Source organism: Antechinus flavipes, chromosome 4 (assembly GCF_016432865.1).
Source record: "Antechinus flavipes isolate AdamAnt ecotype Samford, QLD, Australia chromosome 4, AdamAnt_v2, whole genome shotgun sequence".
Classification (NCBI taxonomy): domain Eukaryota; kingdom Metazoa; phylum Chordata; class Mammalia; order Dasyuromorphia; family Dasyuridae; genus Antechinus; species Antechinus flavipes.
The window spans coordinates 249,783,936-249,807,843 of NC_067401.1; the positions used below are offsets into that span (position 1 = coordinate 249,783,936).

The 23,908-nt window shown below is 31.1% G+C and overlaps 1 protein-coding gene across 1 annotated transcript in view; it reads right to left on the reverse strand.

Annotated features, from left to right (window-relative positions):
* Positions 1 to 23,908, reverse strand: part of ELOVL4 (ELOVL fatty acid elongase 4) — a 46,134-nt gene that overhangs the window by 16,840 nt on the left and 5,386 nt on the right. Inside the window, exons 2-3 of the mRNA XM_051997316.1 lie at positions 4,663 to 4,850; positions 2,328 to 2,408 (exon numbers count right to left, since the gene is read on the reverse strand). Of these exons, the coding sequence (XP_051853276.1) occupies positions 2,328 to 2,408; positions 4,663 to 4,850 (269 nt within the window). The remainder of the gene's footprint in view (positions 1 to 2,327; positions 2,409 to 4,662; positions 4,851 to 23,908) is intronic.

Sequence of the window (23,908 nt, forward strand, 5' to 3'; positions counted from 1 at the left end):
AATGGAGGAGTTTATGATCAATGAAGTTAAAATTTAGTAGATCTAAGCTATACCATAAATTCATATATTTAATGCTTATCAAATAATTAACCTGTTTTAAAATTAATTAAATTTAATATGAAAGGAATATAATTTGCCTGCCTCTTTCTGAACTTTGTTTTCCTGAATGCCTCTTTCTGAACTTTCTTTTCCTTCTGTATAGTTTAAAAATATTTCATTGCTTTTTTTCTTTTTTTTCTATCATTACCTACCAACTCTTCCCTATTTCCAAAGAAAACCCCTCTTGTGTAACAAATGTGTATAGTCAAACAAAACAAATACTCAGCTGACTCATAGACAGAAACAGTTCATTCTAGAATAGTCTATCACTTCTCTGCCACTCACTACATTGACTGGAGTTAAATATTTCATTTTCCTTTACATTATCAGTCACTGCATAAATTGTCCTCCAGGTTTTGGTTATTTCACTATATATCAGCTCACTTAAGCCTTTTCTGGATTTTTCTGAATTCATTCTGTTTGTCATTTCTTATAGCACAATGTTTTATTATATTTGTATATCAAAATGTGTCTAGTAATTTTTAATATTGAAATATAAACTTTTCCTCAGTTATTTTTTACAATAAAAAAATTGTGCTATAAATATTATTGTATACATACTCCCTTGTGCTCTATTTTTTATTTCCTTGAGGTAAGAAGATACACACACTTTGGGGACTTTTAGAATATCATTCCACCTTGCTGTTCAGAATAGTTTGAGTAATTTATAGCTTCACTAACAGTGTATTAGGGTATCTTTCCTACTAGTAGGAGCCCTGTCTATCTAATAAATGCTATTTTCCTGTTTTATCATTTTTGCTAGTCTTACAAGATTGAATGTCAGAGTTGTTTAAAATTGTATTTAGAATCATACTTTTAGAATTAGAAGGAATCTTGGAAGTAAACTAAACCAATCTCTTTTTACAATAAAAGCAAACACAGTTGAGCATTTTTTTCCCCTTTGAAAACATTCTATTCATATCCTTTGACCAATTATCCATTGATCTATTCAGGAAAGGTTCTCATTCACATTAATTGCAATCATTTTTCTATAGATCTTGGACATGAGGTGTTTATCAAAGAAATTTGCTACAAATATTTTCCTAGTTAATTGTTTCTCTCCTAATGATAAGTGTGATTGTGCTTGTAAAATTTTTTCAATTTATATGCATAAAACTGTCCATTTTGTATTTTATCATCATCTCCATCTTCTGGTTTTGTTAACTATTTTTTTCCTATCCATAGCTGTGAAAGGTTTCTCTTTCCCTTCTCCTCCACTTTGGATATGATATGATTCATTTCTTTAATATTTAGGATATATGTCTATTTGGAGCTCATTGTGGTATATAATGTGAGACACTGGTCTAAAATCTAAATTCTTCCAGAATGCTCTCTAGTTTTCCCAGCAATTTAGTTGGAATCTTTGAACTCATTAAACACTATGTTAAAGATAGTTAATTGTTCCTGAGTCTCCCTTTCCTGTGGGCAGGGAGGTGGCACAATGGACTCCAGATCAGGCTGGCAATCAAGAAGATTTGAGTTCAGAGCTGACCTCAGATACTTCCTAGTTGTGTGATTGTGGGCAATCCTGTCTGCCTCATTTTCCTCATCTAGGAAATGAGCAGGAGAAGGAAATTGCAAATCACTCACAAAAAGTCAGACATGACTGAAACAACTCAATTAAAACCTACTTTCCTGGTCTCTTATGCTGAACAACTTTTCTCTTCTTTTAAAAAAATAACTCAGTACCAAATGGTTTTGCTGATTACTATTTGCAGTATATTTTGAGATCCCCTTCCTTCCTACTTCCCTCACTTTGTTTCCCCCAAAATAAATTTGTTGTTACTTTTTTCTATTTCTATAAAGAATGGCCCAAGTTATACTTTTCCATTAAAACTTTCTTAACTGTCCCTTCCAATACTTCAAAGCCTTTTTTTCTGACCAACAAAACAACCTACAAATAGTTCACAGGAGAAGCAGTGAAAAATCAACCACATATTTTCTTACACTTCTTAAGTGATATACTCCAGGCATAAATGTAGCTTTTAGTATATGCTTAAAACCACATGAACACAGACACATATTATATATACATATGTGTCTGTGTGTATATATATACATATATATGTATATATATGCATACATACATATATTTACTTAGAAAAATATAGATTATTGAAATAGAAATTCATTATAACATTAAAATGTGTTTTTCATAGATTGCTAATTTAAATTCAGGTCTTTTACTGAAGAATATTACAAATCACTAGTACTTTAAATATACTTACTCTGACTTCATTCACATCATCTGAATAATCCACACTCTGGCAAATATAGCTATATCCTGCAGCAGTTGATGCTAAAAATAGCTAGAAGAAAAAATAAAGGATATATATTTAGGTTAAATTTTTAACAGATTCAACATCTAAAGCATATTAATATATGTAACAGTTTTAAACATTTGTAATTTAAAATATCAACAATTATTCTAAGGGATAAAGATACCACAACAACATAAAGCAAACTTTTGTTCCAGCAGGCAAAAAAAAAAAAAATGCTTCAGGTTCAGGAATATAGAGAAGAAAGTTCTAGGCTATTTTCAATAAGTTCAATAGTAGACCAGGGACACTGATAGGAAATAACAAATCAATGCAGTGAAAAAGGAAACAAATGTATTTAATTTATTTTTGTGCCTCCATTAGGGACTAATACAATGTTCAATATAAAGTAGGTGCTTAATAAGTTTAGTTCATAGACTGTGAAGGCCAATGTCTTGGATAGCAAATGACGCATAAATTTATATATCTAGCACTCATTACTTTTCTGACCTCAAGTACTTCATCTCTAGACATTTCCATTTCAAACTCAGAATGTCCAAATAGAACTCATCTCCTTCCATTTTCAACTTACTCCTCCCAACTTTTTTAATTGTCTAGGATACAACTATTCTTTCAGTAACCAAGCTTACAACCTAAGAATCATTCTCCATCTTTTTCCCCCCACTTATTTCTCATATCCAACCAGTTGCCAAATATCATCAATTCCACCTCCACATATCTGAATCTGTCTCCTGCCTCTTGGTATTCATAGGTCCACTATTCTCATTCTGCTGTCTTAACTAAAGGGGCAGTTAAAAGGTGCATAGTATCTTAGAGTCAGGAATGATATGAGTTCAAAGTAGTCTTACATATTTACAAACTGTGTAGAACTGGCTAAGTCAATTAACATATTAGCCTTAACTTCCTCATTTGTAAAATGGGGACAATAATAGCAACTATCTCCCAGGGTTATTGTGAGGACCAAATGAGGTAAGATTTATAAAGCACTCAGCAGTATATGCTTGCATATAGCAAATGCTATATAAGTGTTATTATTATCTTTATTAAGTTTTGTAGGAATCTTTGAATTGGTCTTCTTGCTTCCATTCTCTCCCTTTTCCAACCTCAAAGCCACACAGGTTCAGCTGAAGTATCACTTCCTAAAAGGGAGTGTTTCTTAATGTTAATCATGATAACAGCAATGATGATACTTTGTGATGTAAACAGTTTCATGACATTTAATGAGCTAGAAGTAAATCACTTGAACATTGTTTTAATGCTTTGTAAAATGAGAGTGGTTAAATTAGGTGAACTAAAATTCTTCCTTCTTGCTTCTAAAATGTGATTCTACGACCATGATCCAAAGGCTCCTTAATTTTTAGATTTTTTGAACTATTTACTATAACCATATCAATTCATACAATCATTTACTAAATAAGCATTGTGCCAGGAGTCAGACAATACAAATCAAGTATGATCCCTCCTTGACAAGCACAGAAAATTAAATTTTTGTAGTTTTTAATGTGTCAAAGGCTTCATATCCTATTTTTAGCATGTTACATTAAAGTTTAAATGATTATATTTGTGAGAATTGTTTTTGTTTCATTGATTAGTGATATCAAAAAATTCAGAATGCTGTTATCTAAAACAATATTTAAAATTTTCAGAGACTACATTTTTGTTAGACAAGAAAACTCATAAGAAATTCTGAGTACACACTACAATTGTTTGTTCTCCCTTAACTCAAATTACTTTGTAACTATTTTGTATATGTTGTTCCTCTGAATATTACTTTCCCTCCAAAATACTATAAGCTAATGGAGAGCAAAGATCATTTCATTTTAGTCTTTGTATCCCCAGCACCTAGCACAATACATTTAATAAATACTTGTGGAATTTGTCAACTGAACTGAAGACACACCAGTTCTCTGAGACTCTTTTAAATTGAGAACCTGATATCAGCTTCTATGGTCTTGTATAAATAGAATACAATGGTAGGAGAAAGATAAAAATGTTAAGCAAATTATGTTCCTTCTTTCATGAAACTTACAATCTAGTAAGAGTCAAAGATGCCACACAAGTCATTAGAATATCCAGTTTTATATAATACATTAGGAGATAGAAAATAAACTTCTATGTGAGATTATTATTGACCACAGGAAATCAGAGCAGAACTAAACACATTAGATTAACTTTAATGGTCGCTAATAATTATCTTGAAATACAAGGAAATATCTAATTAGACTTTTATATGCTAAGTTTCTTTAGCCACTGGGGTTATTATTTATATGTCTAATAAACATACCTCTCTGAAGATAAACATGTTAAGTAAAACCATTCCAAAATTATAGATAATCAACACTAAACGCATCTGGAAGGGCTCTCTGTTCTTCATCCATTTGGGTCCCAGCCACACAAAAAGTAGATAAAGAGTACTTATACATAATGTAGGCAATGGAGACTGCATCAAAGGCCAGTTTTCAACACGTTTATCTAGGAAAAGAGCAAAAAGTAAAAATTAGTTTAAAACTTAGTAAAATTTCATTGTTACTACAAAGTTTCAGGTTATTTTCTTCTGTAAAATCAAATAAAATTACTTACTTGTTTCTAAACTATAGTGTTTTTTAATAAAGTATTGTACAATATTTGAAGTTTCGCATCTTATGAATCTGTTAATTCTGAAATTATTAAATCTTTCTAGTCATTGTGGGTGTGTGATGTATATATTAAAATGTTATCCTCTCTTGTTATATGATCAAAAATACTTTACACCCAGGAAAGAGTGAGAACACTCATTGGCTTAAGGAGTAGATAAAAAAGTTAAAGTAACAAAATTACCTCTCGGAATGAATTTTTCAAGGGGAGTTAATTGCAATTATTAAATATATGAAGTGCTATCATCTACATAATCATTAGAAGCTAGTCTCTGAGTCTGATTAGAGAAAAATGGATATAAGTAAAACAAAAATGAATTAGTAAGAACATAGTAAGAACTATGATTTTAAAGCCATTAAACAAGAAAAAAATTACTGAATTTCATTTTCTTGAGACTTACAAGGATAATAGACAACTATTTTTTTTTAGAATTAGTTATACATAAAGAAAGTAGGTAAGATATTATCTGAAGAGCCATTCTAGGCCTATATCTGTAATTTTACAGAAACTGTGATTATTAGGTCATTGTTTTGAACATTTTTCTTCTAAAACACAAAAGAATGCCTTTAAAAAAATTCTAGAAAGGAATTTAGCACATTTTCAATCCTAAAGCTCAAAATTTCTATTTATCACCAAAACCTGAGTCTCCTAGGACATTAAATGAATTCAAATATTGATTCAGATGGAGACAACCTTTTTTAAAAAGATTTTTTTTAAAAAAATTGAATTAATCCATAATTATCAGACAGAAGCTGTGCTCGGAACTAAAAAGGAATAAGGGAATGATGGACTACATTTAGCAAAATGAATAGTATTTTTAAGTATATATTGCCACCTGAAACAAAAACCTAGCTTTTTAACATTGGTATTTTTCTGATGATATTACATGTGTGGAACTCTGAGGAAGTAAGATTGTAGCTGACCTACAAGGAAATGGAGAAGCAAGCAATAGGTACAAATATATTACAATGTATTACTAATGACTTGTGTCATTATGCAAAAAGCATAAAGAATAACATTTAATAAATATGATTGGAAAAAATGGTACATATGTAATGGAAAATTTGAATACTGCACTGGTACATATGAAATGTCAAAAGATTAAAAGATCTATCTCCCCAAATTTTTGTCAAATGAGATAATAGTTATAAAGAATTTTGCAAATCTTAAAAGTATTATATAAATAACATTTGTTATTATCAAGGGCAACTTTTTTTTTTTCTGAGGCAATTGGGGTTAAGTGACTTGCCCAGAGTCACAGAGCTAATAAGTGTTAAGTATTTGACACCAAATATCAGGTCCTCTTGACCTCTTGACTTCAGGGCTGGTGTTCTATCCACTGTGCCACCTAGCTGCTCTAAGGACAACATTTTAAAACCTTTTTTGAGTCATTTATCCATTTGACAGTGAGTTGAAGCTTACAATGCATGGAATGCCTAAGTTTATGAAAGAAACCACTTATGCAATTATCAAAACATAGCTCTCCTTCCCTTCTAAGCTAAATTTCTTGAAAAATCCATCAGCAACTGGTGCTTTCATTTCCTATTCTCTCTCTTTCTACCTAGCTTTTGATTGTATCATTTAACTGAAATGTCTATCTCCAAAGTCACTAATGATCTCTTAATTATCAAATTTAATGGCTTCTTCTCAGACCTCACATTTTTTTATTCTCTGAAGCATTAAACATTGTTACCATTTCCTGGATACTCTCTCCTGCTTTTCATGATTATTTTCTCTTGCTTCTTCTCTGCTCCTTCTTAACCTCTTTTGTTCTATCTTCATCTGTCTCATCCCTACTAATAGCAGGCATATTTCAAGACTGTGTGGACGCTCTTCTTCTTTTACTCTAGGTCCTCTCACTTGGTGACTTCATCAGTTCTAAAAAGTTTAATAACCATATCTATATAGACAATGCTCAGATTCATTCTCTTTCCTGAGCTTCAGTTTTGTAATACCAGCTATCTATTATACATTTTGAATTGACTGTCCCAGAAATATCTCAAACTCAATATATACAGAACAGAAGTTATTATCTCCCCCCCTCCCCAATTCTATCACTCTTCTGAACATTCTTATTACTTTCAAGGGTATTGCCATCTTCTCCATCATCTAGGTTCAAAACCTCTGTGTCATCCTCAGTTCTTCACTCTAGGGTACCCTATATACCTAATCAGTTGTCAAATCTCATAATTCTGTACCACATTTCTTACATATGATTCCTTCTCTCTACTTAATGCAGCCTTTACCTTGGTTCAGAACCTTTTTTGAAAAATTTTAATAGCCTTCTAATTTAATAGCCTTTCCCTTATTTATTTCTCCTAACTCCAAACTATCCTATATCCAAGTGCCAAACTGCTTCTTCTAAATTGTAAATCTGACCAAGTCCCTTTTTCTCTTATGCAATAGAATCTAGTTGTTACTTCAACTGGGCAAGTATCAAGTCCTTTATTTTGAAATTTAAGTTTTTCACAACCTGACTTTCTCCTATCTTACCCCTATATTCTGTTTTACAATCCAGCCATAATGATCCACTTCTTTTTTCTTTTACATAATACTCCTTCTGTCTCCATGCCTCTGATTTGCCTTTTCTGCATAACACTCTATCCTTCTACTTCTAACTCTTAGAATCTCTTAACTTTCTTTAGAGCTCATCTTAAATACCATCTCCTACAGGAGAGTTTTCCTGGTCTCCTAGATGCTAATGACATCCCTTCTAAAGTTACTTCCCAACTATTCTGTATTTAAGAAATCTTGCTACTTTGAAAACTTACATTTATTAATTTTTTATTTCAGTCAGTTTTCATAGAATTCATTTTTTTGCTATTTACTATCAGAATTAGTTATAATGTCCATGAAATACTCTATTTTTATTTTTGTCTTTTTTAATAACAGGGCTTGGGATGATTTTAAATGCAGCCTTCTTCCTACTGTGACACAGTCTTGTCAGGTGAATCCCAGGTGAATGCTGTACAGTACCTGAGATTATTTCAGAATAATTCTTAGTCAAGTTCAACTATTTAATTTCTGGGGCCTCCTAGAACTCTGATATTACGTGACCTTTAAATTACAGAAAGCAAGAAAATTCCATTTCTTAGCCTTTTCTTAGAAGTTAGTTTACATGAAGTTCATTCTAATAACTATTTAAAATTTAAGACAAGAGCATGAGTTGTAAAATGTTGGCATGTTTTATTACTAAGACTGTATTTTCAGAATACATTATAAAGTTGTTCTTTGAATCAGAATATTTTATACCTCCCTTTCCCCCATACACTGTACCCACCACAATGCTTTACACATACACATTTTTTGAATATATGAAAAACAATTTCTTTCAAATATTGTGAGGTATATTAATACTGACAATATATAAAATTAAATAGAAAATAAGTTATGAAGTGATTTAATGGTATAAAATGCAAATGGAAGACAGATTTCAGGCATAGTTAATAGAAATCAAAAAGCTTCTACAATGATTATATCCAATAATCATGGGTGGTACATAAAGTAGGACAGAGAGTTTTAAAAAGAATAGCAGTAAGAGGGAGCATAAAAGTACAATAACACTCCCTTAACTTTACTGTGAAAGTCATATTTACCTTCAAAACAATTTGGGGGTAATTAACATCAAAATCCTGCAAATAAGTAACCAATAGAGGAATTCCCTCTTAGGAAGATACACAATTCTCTTTTCTACTTGGGACCTTAAAACAGATAGTTGTGTGATGATATTTCAGGAAGGAAAAAAAATAAAGCAGAAGAGGAAAAAGTGAATATATAACATCCTTATTTATCCTCTTTTTTCAGTAATGGTTAATTTAATTTCACTGCATTTTCTTCCTCAGAGCTAATTATTCTGTGATTGAAATAACATAATATTTTTTAAAATGAATTTTTACAACATTATAACATTAAAGAAATAAACCACAAACAACTAAAGAGCTGACCTATATTAGTTACTATGTTGTCCTATTCTCAGTTGTAAACTATAAGGTAAGGCAATGTTTTTTCCATGTGTTTGATACAAGTAGCAATGGTACAATTTATAGCACAACTAATTTAAGCAACAAATAGAAAAAATATTGATCTAAAAGAATATTTTAATTTCTGTACATGTGTATTAACTCCCTCCCAGATGCAGAGTTCCAAATGACAGTTTCCCCACTTCTACTTCCTAAACTCATTTTAATTGTTTGAAACATTCCTCAAAACCTACTTCCTCCAATTTAGTGGAAAGCAAACTGAAGAGAAATAGCATAGTCCAAATTTTAAAATAAAGTGTATTTGTAAAGTGGTAAATAAGAATTCTCTCCTACTATGTAAGATTTATAATTCTGACAGACTAAAATACTCATGAACTCTTTAAAATTATAAAGGCTAAAAAAATGAGTATCACATAAGGAATGAGAAAAGCAAGAAAAATTCTGGATAATACCATAGAGAATATTAAAAAGCCAAAGGAAAGGTTTAAAAGAAAAAGAAAAAGAAGGGCAAAGAGGTACAAAGGTAAAGCAGAAAAAGTATCTGGATAGAATCTAAGTAAGTGATCTTAGGCAGGTAACAATCTTTCTGAGATTCAGTTTCTCCCACTATGTCAAATGAGGATAGTTAGACCTAAGTAGGAATTCTTACAGGTCTATATATACCTATGATTTAATAGTTTACAATGAATAGAAGAATGAATGGGTAGGAAGTGAGAAAACCAAACAAAGCAAACAGACAGCTTTAAAAAAGACTGTAACATCTTTCACATCAGCCTTTTCCACCAAATACTTGTTGCTCTCTATGGAACTGTGGAAAAGAAAACTGAATTTTAAGCCAAAAGAACTCAGGTCCTTTTGCTGCTTTTTACTACTGTTTTAACCATAGGCAAGTCAAAATATCTTTAGTCTTAGTTTCCTCATCTGTAAAATGAGAAGGTTGGAGTTATATGGCCCCTTTCCAGCTTGAAATCTATGAAACTCTCCCTCTTTGACCTCCTAAATGCTCTGTTACAATTTTCTTGATCTTATGTCCTACAACATTACATTATATGAAACTGATAAACTTCCTTTCCATATACTGCTAGCAGCCTGAGTTTGAAATCAAAGTAGCAAATATGTATTGAGGATCTTCTGTGAGCCCAAGAGGTTCTTGATTCTTTTGCCTTAAACAATATAAATAGATTCATTATCCCTGGTTTCTCTGCTTCCCCCAAGAAAAAGTGCTCATGAATAAGTGATTTTTTAAAATAAATGAATAAGTACTTATGAGGAGCCAAACACCATGCAAAATATTGGGGATAAAAATGTGGAAGCAAAGACAACCCCAGCTTTTAAGGACTTTACATTTTAATAAAGGAACCTGACCTGAGAGACATATTTTGGTTTGGAAAGTTACAGAAATGGTAGGTGGAGATTCAAGGGAGAAGATTGACCCATGAGTCCCTTTGTCTGGCTGTCATATACTCAATTCATTTATATAATCAATATTCATTCACCATAGATGTAACTGAAGCACTATGATATTCATAGCATCATATTTCAAGTCTACTTTTGGCATAATCTAAATCTAAAATATCTTATACTTTCTATTTAGTAGTTGTTAAACATTATTTATGTCATGGTTTCCTTTCACAAGCTGGTGAAGTCATGAATTTTTTTTTTCAGAATAATGTTTTTAAATACATAAAAGAAAATACATAAGCTATGTAAAGTAAAGATATGATTTTTTCCAAATTCATGAGCCCCTTGATATTTATTCACTGACCCCCAAGGAATTCATCCACCTAGGTATTAAAAAAAAAAGTCCTGTTTCATTCAATAAAGAGTTCTGGAAATCTCATTCTTTCAATTAACTGAAAGTAAGGTTATGATCATTTCCTCCCAAATCACCATCATCTGCTTTGATATAGATTATTTCATTATATAGAAATGTCTACACATAATTTCTCTATACCACTTTGTAGTTTCTGGTCTTAATAGGTTTATTTAAAATAATGTTTTTACTTAGGCATTTATAAATTAATTTTAGGGCTCAAAGAGTAGTTTATAATGATTTTTGATCACTCTTTGGAGTCAGCAGATGGTTCTCAACCCGTTGAGATATGAGGTGTCTTGAATCAATACCAAAAAATTTATTATCAGTTCCTCCTTAAAAATATATATATGATAAAAAGTCATAATGAAATAAGGGATGCATTAAAGTAGATGTATTTTAATAATGACAATATCTATATGGATTTGAAAATGGTAAAATATATTTATGTACATATATATGCATGTCTATTTATTTGTTGTACAAGATTCTTATATAAAATATTATGTTAGGAATAAATAAAAATCAGAGGCAGAGAGATAAACTTGTAGTTAGGAAAAACTGAGCTCAAGCCCAGTCTCTTATTCATTTTGTCTATGTGACCCTGGGAAAGTCACGTAATTTCTTAATACTCTTGGTAAGGTAAGTTACATAAATAGGCAAAGTTTTTCATGTAGGAGTTCCTTACACTAATGAATCATATCCATATTCCTATGAAACATCAAAGTGACAATGTTTGGTATACATATGGATTCTTCAATAGTTTCATAATTACTGAGAGGTCTAGTCTTCAAACATGGGGAACTATTGGATCAGATTTAAACTACAAATAAAATTGTTTACTTACTAGAAAGTAAGTAAGCACAGACTTGGGATCAAGTGACCCACATTCCTGGTCTGTCACTAGCTTTGTGACTAAGCAAGTTGCTTAATCTCTCTATGCCCCAGTTCCCTTATCCATAAAGAGGCAAATAATATTTACTCCAGAGAGTTATGGGTAACAAAATAAGATGCATGCAGATACATCTTTAGGCAGACTTTAAATCATTATCAAAAATCATTTTCGCTACACTGCATTATTAGTTTACTATACACTCCAGTAGACAATTAAAATATTGCTATGTATTTATATGACATCATTGCTCAATATTTAACTAATTTTTACTTTCAGCATATATTGAAAACTAAATGGTTATATCTTTTTAATGTAAGAAACTTAAAGCCTTTGTGTGGATTACAACAAAATGTAACAAGTCTTCCAAGAAATGGGAGAAGTAGATTATCTTACTTTTCTCATAAGGAACCCACATATAGATCAAGAAGCAATATTTAGAACTGAATATGGAAGAAATAATTGGGTTAAGATTGGAAAAAAAAGTACAAGAAGGCTGTATATTGTCACCTTATTAATTTAGCTTATATGCAGAATAAATAATTGGAAATACAAGGCTGGATTAATTAAAAGCCAGAATAGCTGAGAGAAAAATAAACAATTTCAGATATGCAAAGGGTACCACTCTGATGACAGAAAACAAAGAATTAAAAAGCATCTTCATGAGAGTAAAAGAAGAGCATGAAAAAATTGGCTTGCAGCCTAACATTAAAAAAAAAAAAGTAAGACAGAATAATATCAAAAAGTGAGCAGGCTCAAACAAAACAAACTTTATGATCCTGAAACTAGGATAAAAGGGGAAGAGGAAAAAAGAAGGAACTGAACTCTGGGGGAAAAAAGATAAACAAATTGTGTCTCATAAATGTAATAGAAAATTGTTGACCAGTAAAAAACAACAAAAGAAATGACTGGAGCCTGGTTTATACAAACTGATGCAGAATGAATTTAGCAGAAGCAGGAGAATAATTTCTTTTTTTATTACAGCTTTTTTATTTTCAAAACATATGCATGGATAACATTTTTAACGTTGCAAAACCTTGTGTTCCAAATTTTCCCCTCCTTCCCCCTACTCTCTCCTCTAGATGTCAAATAATCCAATATATGTTAAACATGTGCAATTCTTCTATACATATTTCCACAATTATCATGCTACACACACACACACAAAACAGATCAAAAAGGAAAAAAATGAGAAGGAAAACAAAATGCAAGCAAACAACAACAAAAAGAGTGAAAATGCTATGCTGTGATCCACATTCAGTTCCCATAGTCCTCTCTCTGGCTATAAATGACTCTCTTCATTACAAGATCATTAGAATTGGCCTCAACCATCTCATTGTTGAAAAGTGCCACATACATGAGAATTGATCTTCATATAATCTTGTTGCCATATACAATGATCTCTTGGTTCTGTTCATTTCATTTAGCCATCAGTTCATTTAAGTCTCTCCAGATATTTCTGAAATCATCCCGCTTCCCATTTCTTATGGAACAATATTATTCCATAATATTCATATACTATAACTTATTCAGCCATTCTCCAACTGGAAAACAGTTTCCAATTTCTTGCCACCACAAAAAAGGGCTGCCACAAACATTTTTGCACATGGAGTTCCAAATTACTCTCCAGAATGGTTGAATCAGTTCACAACTCCACCAACAATGTATTAGTGTCCCAGTTTTATCACATCCCCTTCAATATTTGTCATTATCTTTTCCTGTCATCTTAGCCAATCTGAGAGTTGTGTAGTGGTATCTCAGAGTTGTCTTAATTTGCATTTCTCAGATCAATAGTGATTTGGAGCATCTTTTCATATGACTTTTCTTTTCAATTTCTTCATCTGAAAACAGTCTGTTCCTATTCTTTGATCTTTTATCTATTGGAGAATGGCTTGAATTCTTATAAATTTGAGTCAATTCTCTATATATTTTAGAAATGAGGCCTTTACCAGAACCTTTTGAGTGTAAAAAATTTTCCCCAGTTTATTGCTTCCCTTCTAATCTTGTCTGCATTGGTTTCGTTTGTACAAAACCTTTTTAACTTAATATAATCAAAATTATCTATTTTGTATTCAATAATGTACTCCCATTCTTCTTTGGCCACAAATTCCTTCCTTCTCCACAGATCTGAGAGGTAAACTATCCTTTGTTCTTCTAATTTACTTGTAATATCACTCTTTATCCCTAAATTATGAAACCATTTCAACCATATCTTGGTATAGGGAGTTAGGTGCGTCTAGTTTCTATCATATTAATTTCCAATTTGCCCAAAGGTTTTTGTCAAATAGTAAATTATTATCCCAAAATCTGGGGTCTTTGGGTTTGTCAAATACTAGATTACTATAGTAACTGATTATTTTGTTCTGGGAACCTAATCTATTCCATTGGTCAACTATTCTATTTCTTAGTCAGTACTAAATTGTTTTATAATGCTGCTTTATAATATTGTTTTATACAGCTAGGCCACTTACATTTTCATTTTTTTCATTAATTCCCTTGAAATTATTGATCTTTTGTTCTTCCAGATCAACTTATTATTTTTTCTAGACCTGTAAAATAATTTCTTGAGAGTTTGATTGATATGGTACTGAATAATTAGATCAATTTAGGTAGTACTGTCATTTTTACTATATTAGCTCAGCCTACTCATGAGCACTTCATATTTTTCCAGTTGATTAGATCTGACTTTATGGAAAGTGTTTTGTAATTGTGTTCATATAGTTCCTGACTTTGCCTTGGCAAGTAGACTCCCAAATATTTTATATTATCTACAGTTATTTTAAATGGAATTTTTCTTTGTATCTCTTGCTACTGTTCTTTGTTGGTAATATATAAAAATGTTGATGATTTATGTGGATTTTGTATCTTTCCACTTTGGTAAGTTGTGACTTGTTTCTAGTAGATTTTTAGTTGATTCTCTAAATATACCATCAGACCATTTGTAAAGAGTAATAATTTAATTTCCTCATTTCCTACTCTAATTCCTTTCATCTATTTTTCTAGGAAAATAATTTAAGTACAAGAAAATTGTAAATATTGGGGTTAGAGAAGAGACGAGGTTACCAATAGTAATTTTTTAAAAATACATTTAAAACATTTTTAATTACAAAGAACTGGAAAAAAGAAATGCAACAAAATGCAGATAGGTAGGACAGTTGAAAATAATCTGAGGAATATGTTACACCCCCTTTTAAAGCATGAAGTATGAAACAGAGATTCATAATTTTTCAAACAATCTTCTTTTTGTATTTTGTGTAATGGGAAAAATTTTTTTTAAAAATAAACATCATGTAATAGTTCTTTAAAATTTGCAAAGCATTTTGCATGTTATTTCATTTGACATTCACAACTCTGTAAGGTACTACATTTTCTTTATAAATAATAGGATGCCACTTTTTCAGATGAATAGAATGTGACTCAAAGATTCAATGGAAAAATAAAGGTGTTAATCTAAATGATTTTCATTTAAGAAATAGCAGGTATATACATACACAAACACACATACACACAAAAAACGAAAATGAGCTATCACAAAGTACTTACTTACATATTAAGAAAAATGGTGATCAGGTAGAAAGAATGAGAGTTGAGACAGCTGAGTATTGAACAGTCATCTCCCAAATATTTATAGAACTAAAAGATCTTCAAAATAGTTATAAATCTTCCATAGAAGAGTCATTTGTGGTGTTGATGAATGATAAACCTACTAAAATCTTACTTCAGTATTTTACCATGGCAAAATAAGTAACCCTAAGTTCTCAAGGAAAGCTTCAAATGTAAGTAGAGTTTTGAACTATCTATGTCTGAGTATCAGCTTAAGTAGAAAAAGCTCTTTACTAGGCTGGTCCCAGGGTAATGGAAATTTAAACCATATCAACTCTCTAAAATCATATAATAATTCATAGAAAGACCATAATCTGTCATTTATGGAGAGAGCACCCATACTGATGAAGTCATAGACCTTTCTAGTACTCAAATATTACTAAATTACATCTAATACACTTGTTCAGGAAACAGTGTGTTTTAGCAAATGGCAGAACAATGATTTGTAGCTAAAATGATTTAAGTATTGCTGATAATTATGGAAAGATGAAACATTCACTTTTTCTGTGTCTACTATATAAAAACTTACTATTCATCATATTGGGTCACATCTATGATCTATTTACTTAGTATTCTATCTTTGCAATTGGTATCAAGAAACATTTAGTATTGAAGCAATAGGATCATAAATAAGAGCTGGAAGGGAGTCTTAGAGGATATCTAGTATAACACTTACCTTATAGAAGAACTAAATACATGAGGCCCAGGGATGTTGTGATCCACCCAAGATCACACAGATCTGGAATTCAATTTTCTTTAACTACAAATCCTTTTCATTGCTTGCCTTAGTTTGTTAACCTAATCAATATGCAATTTTATTTGTTGATGAATTTATATAATTTGAAATATATATTTAAAATTATTTCTTTAAAAAGAGCAACATTTTCAAGTTGTTCCATTTATTGGAGTAAGTTTATTACATGCTATCTAAAGTAGTAAGTTATTTTAAATTTATGTCTTTTAATCTCAAGTGTACCTTCAGAGCTCTAGTGTTCCAAGATGGGAACAATTCTGTCCATACTGATTTTGAAATACTAAATACTAAAATAAATATGCAATCTCATTGATTCAGGAATTTCTTCAAACTATACATGTCAAATCCAAATCTAATTTGAAATCTGGGCAAAAGACATCTTTCATTCACTTATTCTTTGTTATGTCAAAAATTATTTGGAAAGATTACTAATCTGCCAGGATTTATTGCAAAGTCTAGGGCTTGGCAGTCTTGTGACTAGCACAATTGGCACAATATTATACCCAATGATAGTGTATGGAGGGCTTCACATAGAGAATCCCCATTCCATCTGGATTCTGGGCTAAATTTCCTCTATCATATCTAGGATACCTCTGGTGAATATATATTAGGTATTTATCAAAGAATCACTGAACAGAGTGTAATAGTATTTTTTGTATTTTTACAACACTCAAGGGATCTTGAGTGTTGATCTAGCTGGGGGATATCACCTTAATGGAAAAGAATCTATCTATAAGGTAAGATTTTGCTCCGTACTACTCAACCAAATAATTTTTAATCACATCAACAAACAATATATATTGATAAAGTAGTTTACCTCTCCAAAAGTTCTACTTTAAGTCACCAATATCTTTATGTGATTAAAAATGATCATGACGAATCAAACACAACTTAAACTAAACCAAAACAAAATGATGAACTGACTACTTCAGTAGATTGAGGCAGGTCTTGTAAGGGCCAATATCTTGATCTAATTTAAAATTATAGCAATTTCTTTATTTATGATAAAATATAGGCACAAATTTGTAACAATCATATTTTCTAACATATAAATACTTAAGTTCAGTTATTTGGCTTTTTTGTTGTGAGTGCCATACATTTTAAATAATTTATTTTTTAAAAAAATTTAGATGATACCTCATATTTAATTTAACTAAAGAACTTAAGTAAAATCCCTAATGTTTAATTTAAGGCTACTGATTTATCAGAGATTAAATTAAGTAGGAAAAACCTTCCCCTATAATATTTGATATTACAAGTTGGATTCCATTGTGTATGTTGGAAAGAAAAGAAAGCTTAGACAGATAACTGATTCTTCATTTCAATTTTAAAAGTAAGAACAAATAATCTAGATTATACTTTTATCATATAATGGTTTTGTTGTAAATCTTAACAACTAAATATAATTTAATTGTTAATTTTCAAAAGAAACCAAAGAACAATCTGAAAAGATTAAAATAATTCATAAAACCAAAAGAAATCATATACTTGATCATCTTTTTATTAAATCTGATTCTGAAGGTAAGCACTACATTTAAGATCAATTTTTAATGAAACATTATTTTAAATTTATAATCATTAATGCTAATGAATTTCTACCTCATAAAAAATTTCCTTATAATTATAATCATTTACTTCTCTTCTAAAAAAAAAAAAGCTTTTTCACATGAGAAATATTTCCCAGTATTAATAACTAAGGTTACTAATCACAGGATGAAGGTACTCAAACCAGTAATTCAACACACACATCTCCCCAATTAGAGTCACTTTCACAGATATGTTTAGCAACTATATTTTAGGAACTAAATTTACATAATTTGTGATCTATATTATTTATATCACATTATTATTTTTCTTATATTGTTAGATTATTCAGAAAACATCTAGGGGCACAAGAGTACCTTGAAAAAATATTGCATATAGCACTATATTAAGTAGGCATACAAATGTTTGTCGAAAAAATGAAGTAGGTAGTGCTTATACAATTCTCTTTTCATTTATCTGCTTTAAATCATTTTGCTACTGATTAGTACCTTCAAGACAGACAGAAAATGTAAAACAAAATGAAACACAGGACTTGGAGCTTTAAAGAACTTTATAGGCTGCCAATGGAATCTTCTACTGAACACTCTGCATATAAAAAGAATCTAAGGCCATAATAGATTAAGTGACTGTAAAGAAATAACAAGTAAACATCAGATCCAGAGTTCAAACCCTAGTGTTCTATCTCCAAACCCGGCATTCTTTCCACTGTCCCATACTCCATCTCCTAGATAATTTTGTTATTTGTTAAGCAGCTCTGAAAAATATTTGGTAAAATATTTAAATGTATCTATGAAAATGAAAATTTACTGCATGCTGAAAAAAGGTTCCATAGATACAAAGATTGATTTCTATAGCAGCAACTGCATATTCAATTTCTTGTTTAAGTTTATAGTACACATTTGTTTCTCTTCACACACAAACACACATACATGTTCAATGGTGGCTTTGGGTATTTGGTTTGGGGTTTTTTGTTTTGTTTTGTTTTGTTTTCTGAAATAAGGGTCCAATGGTGGTATCATATACCTAAGATATCAGAAAGGACTAAGTAAATAATAAAATTCAGAGGAAAGAAAGATTATTTCAAACTGGCATAGTTAGAAAAGGCTTTATTAAATAAATAGAATTTCTTTTGAGAATGAAAGGATGTGTAATAGTTGAACTGGCAGAGAGAGAAGAGAAAGACAATCCTGGATAGACAGAACAGCATTAATAACAACAACAAAAAAAAACTATCAATGAACATTTAGTTAAAGTGAAGAGTTCAAATAGAGCACTGCTAAGTATTGCCCATTTGTTTTGGCTGCATGAATTTTTAACAATTACAATTGATAGATCCAAGCCTACACAACCATGAAGCATGATAACAATAAATTAGAGAGTAATTTATAATACAGAGTTTGGAGCTTTTGTAAGCCAGTACATATAAACTAAGTGGCCATTGAGACTTAATCAACTGTAGTTGAGCAATTTTTTTAATTGCTAAAAATCTTAATCAAGCTATAACCTAGAACCATATGAATCACATATAGCCCAGAGACTACATATTGGTTGCCCCATTGGATTGAGAAGAGTAAAAGAAGTTATGACTGGGAAAGTATATCAATGACAGATGATGAAAGGCTTTAACATGTCCTTTTAAACTCTCTGCCATATACATATCCTTCAAAAAATGAAAAATGCTTGAAAATTCAAATGCCAAAATACTGTGCTTTGCCACCATATTTAGGGGAAGAAAAATTCATAGTTATTACAGGCCTTTAAGGGTTACAAACTTTTTGCCCATGATAATCCAATAAGATAGATCATATAATGAAATCTCACTGAGGTGCCCCTAGTTCCAAGTTCAGAATTCCTTTACTTCAACACTTGGAAGAGAAACAATATGAAAGTTAAGACTACTCCTTCATAAATTTTTATATGAAAATGTGATACAATAGTGAACAAAAAGTTATTTGAGAAAGTAGGCATATACATTTATCTTTTTCACTTCCTAAATATTGTGTTTTGACCAGTACTATCAAATCAATAGATCACAAGTTGCTATTTATTTTGATAATTAAAGTCACTGACATTTGATACATTTTCCATTTTTATTCTGTCTCACAGAAAAGGGTCAAGAGATGAATTTCAAAGGATATTATCACACAAGTTCAAAAGTCTATATTTAATTTAGTAGATTTAGTAATTTGTATATTCTAAAATTTAATTAGGACATAGCATGCCAGACTCTCTCCTTACACACAACATGCTGATATTACATTTAACATTAATTCTGCCAACCCACTAACCCTAACCCTAACCCTCCTGACTCTAAATATAATAATATTTATTAATTTGCTTAGCAGAATATGATAAATAGGCATGTCAAAACCATGCCAACTCAACTCTAACTGTTCTCCTCAATCTCTTTCCACAGGAACCACCAGGATAGTCTTGTGTTTCTGGACTCTGAGAAGTGAGCCTTTACTTTGTCTTGTCTGGAACCAGGATTCTATTATTCTGGTCATTTCAGGACCATGAAAACATATATTTACCTTTTCTTCCTTCAAGTTGCCCTTTATACATTGTCTTCCTTCATAAGACAATCAATTCCTTGAAAGCAGGGACTGTCTTGCTTGCTTTTATTTGGATTTTTGATGCTTAGCACAGTATCTGAATGCCATTTATTCCTTCATTCATGCTAAAAGCACCAGTTCCTATGGTCTAAGTTCTTGTTATCAAGTAGAGAGGTAACGAGAAGAGATGAATTGTAAAGCACAAAAATGGCAGGAACCTCAATAAAGTATTTAAGTGGAGAAAACTCCAAAAAAATCTATGTATTTGCCTAGAATCTTTATATGTCACCGTCTGGCTGTATGTATGTATGTATATTGGTGTGTGTGTATGTGTGTATGTGTGTGTGTGGTATGTATGTGTATGTATATGTTTGTGTGTGTGTAATTATTGACCTGATCTAGAAAACTATAGGCAATTATTAGTTTGAGAACAAATTATTTCTAAAACTTTCCTTTTGAGATGTTTGGAATTCTCCAAGAGATATATTAAAAATTGTTATTTGTTTCCCAAGCTATTCCATAAAAAAACATTTTACCCGTAATGTTGATAGCCTCACCTCTAACTTTATTTAAAAAACTAAATCAATATTCTTCTAAAATCAGCTTCACTTCTGATTCTTAACTTCTGTGGGAATATAAATAAGTCACTAAACTTCCCTAGGCTTCAATGTTTTCATCTGTAAAGTGAAAGTTTGACTAAACAATGTTTGAGGTCCTTTTCTAAATTAAATCTATGATCTTGTAGATAATCACTCTCAGCCTACTATTCCTTGGAGATCTTATTCATTACCATGGCTTTACTTATCACTTCTCTGGAAAGGAGTCTCAAATCTCTCCCAAGAGCTTTCCCGTCTCATGTTTCCAACTGCCTACTAGCTATTTTGCCCTTTCAAGTTCAATTTATACAAAACTGAGCTCCTCATTTTAAAATGTGTCTCTTCTTCAAGTTCCCTATTTCCACTGATGGGATGATAAACTTCTAAATTTATCTAAGCACCTCAATTCTTTCCCTCTTTTCAGTCCCAGTCACTGCTGCTTCTCCTGGACCCAATTTACAACATCCAATCTCTTGCCAAGTTCTGGAATTTCTTTCTTTCCATTCATGCTGTCTCTTCCACTTTCATTGAAATTACCCTAGTTTGCATTTCATATATTTTCTTACAAATTATTATAGTAATTTCAGTAAATAGCCTTTATTTTCTAGTCTAGAAATTCTAGTCTAGACATTATACTTTTGATCCATTCTTTACATGGCTGCCTGAATAATTTCCATAATGAACTGCAACTTGATCTTGTCACTCAAAAACTTTCAGCTTTTCCCTACTGCCTACCAAATAAATTATAAACTCCTGGTATCCAATGAATCTAGCTTTATTTCATATTACTTTCTTTAAGGTACTCTATATTCCAACTCCTTCACTTCCTCCAACTTTTTTTTTTTTTTTGGACCTTTGGTCTTATGCCTTTGTTTATAGCATCTATCATACTTTAAATGAATTCTCTATTTCTATCTATTGAAGTCCTTACAATCCTTCAAAGGCCCAACCCTGGTTCCCCTCTTCTGTAAAGTTTTTGATAATACTCTTCTTGTCTCCTAGAAAAAATAATCTTTCTCTCTTCAAATATATGATCAAAGGGGGAGTATGAAAAATATAATAGTGTGGTTTTCCACACTAGTTCTCCCTATTATACTTTTCATACTCTTCCTTTGATCATAGCTATTTTCAATGTATCTCTCCCAAACACACACACACACACACACTCACTCACACACATATACACACAAAACCTGTATAATCTCATGGAGAGAAGTCAGATTAAGTTTTGAATCTTCATTATCTAGCAATCTGTCTTGCATGTGGAATATCTTAGATAGATATACATAGAGCAATCAATTTAGCTCAACAGAAGCTACAAAGAAACTTTCCTCTCTCCTGAACTCTCATCACTAGTAAATGTACTAAAATCAGAACTATTATACAGAAAATTATATCATCTTTTTCTAGAGCACAATGGATAAACAGTCAAAGTATGGAAACAAAAAAAAAATTTTCAAAAGATAAAATACAAATTGTTGTTAATAATCATTGGGACTCAAATCAAAGTTCAAATTCAAAAACAAATTAAAGCATCTTTCAGATACTAACATAAATCGATCAAATTGTCCAAAATAGTTAAAAACAATGAAATTCAATGCTGGCAAAATTGCACTCATTCATTGACAATGAAATTGAATCCTGATAAAATCTTTTAGGATAGCAATCTGGAAGTCCACAGTAAAAGTTACAAAATAATGATACTCTTTTATCCAATAATTCTGTTGCTGAAAATATACGTGGATGTCCTTTGTTTGCTCTTGAAAGGCTTTGAAAATCTGTCTCCAAATCTACTTTTCCAAGCACACTGCATGTTACTGTCCCTTGTCCATGTTGTGTTTCAGCCAAACTGACCAAGTTGCTATTCATCTATACATGATATTCTGTCTTCAGACCCATGCCTGAATGCATTCCTTTTTCATTTCTGGCTCATAAAATCACTGATTTCTTTTAAAGTTTAACACCATAAAGTACCAACTCAAAAAATATGTTTTGATTTTTTTGTGTTCCTTCCTGATAGTTAATCCTTCCATCTCAGGGAAATAATTTTCTAAATATGTTTGTCTTATTTCAATATAATGTAGGCTACTTGGGGTCCAAATTGTTTCATTTTTGTCTTTGTACCACAAGCACCTAACACAATGTCTGGCATAATAGACACTTTGTAAATTCATAAAATAGGCAATTCAGGACAGGCCCAGTTCAACTCTTATCTCAGATATTTACTAGCTATATGATCCTGGGCAAGTCACCTAACCCTGTTTGCCTCAGTTTCCTTTCTGTAAAATTAGGTGGTGGAAGAAATAGTAAACTAATCCAGCATTTTTGTCAAGAAAACCCAAATGGAGTCAGGAACAATCATCTACCAATTTAACAGCAAAAATAAATATAGCTTATGGATTGTTGTGCTATCAGAAACACAACATAAAAGAACTAATTCAAGAATAAATATAACAGCAAAAAGCAACTAGAGACACCTTAAATTGCAAATAATAGAGTAATTGTTAAATAAATTATTTTCTATTAATATAATAAAATGATGTAATATAATAAGGAAACATGCACAATGACAAAGATCACAAAGTATTCTAGAAATACTGTTATGACACAATGCAAAGGGGGAAAAAAAAGAGGATCCAGAAGAATGTAGCACACATAATCACATGAAAAGTGTTTATGAATAAATGGTGAGAGGAACTTAAGACTGGAACTATTAATGTGCTATGATTTTTTATGCATTGAAATTAACATAATTACTAATCCAATCATTCAAACAAGAAATTATTAAGCACTTGGTAGATGCCAGATGCTATAATAAGTTCTGAAGATATAAGCTCAAAAAATCAAACATTATCTAATCAGAAGGAACTTATATTCTAATGGAGGAGACAATAAGCATACAAATATAAATACAAATTCAGTACAAATATAAAATGAATAAAGTTAAAAGCTTAAATATTAAAAACTTAAATACAAGGTGGTTTGGGAAAGACAGCACTAGTATTTGGGTAGGTTGGGAAAGGATTTGTATTGCAAGTGGTTCTTAAGGTGTGTTTTCAAAACAGGGACTAGAGGGGAAGAGAGATAGGGAGAGAATATATTCCATACATATAGACAGAGACAGAAGATGTAATGTCATGTGTGAGCAACATATAGAA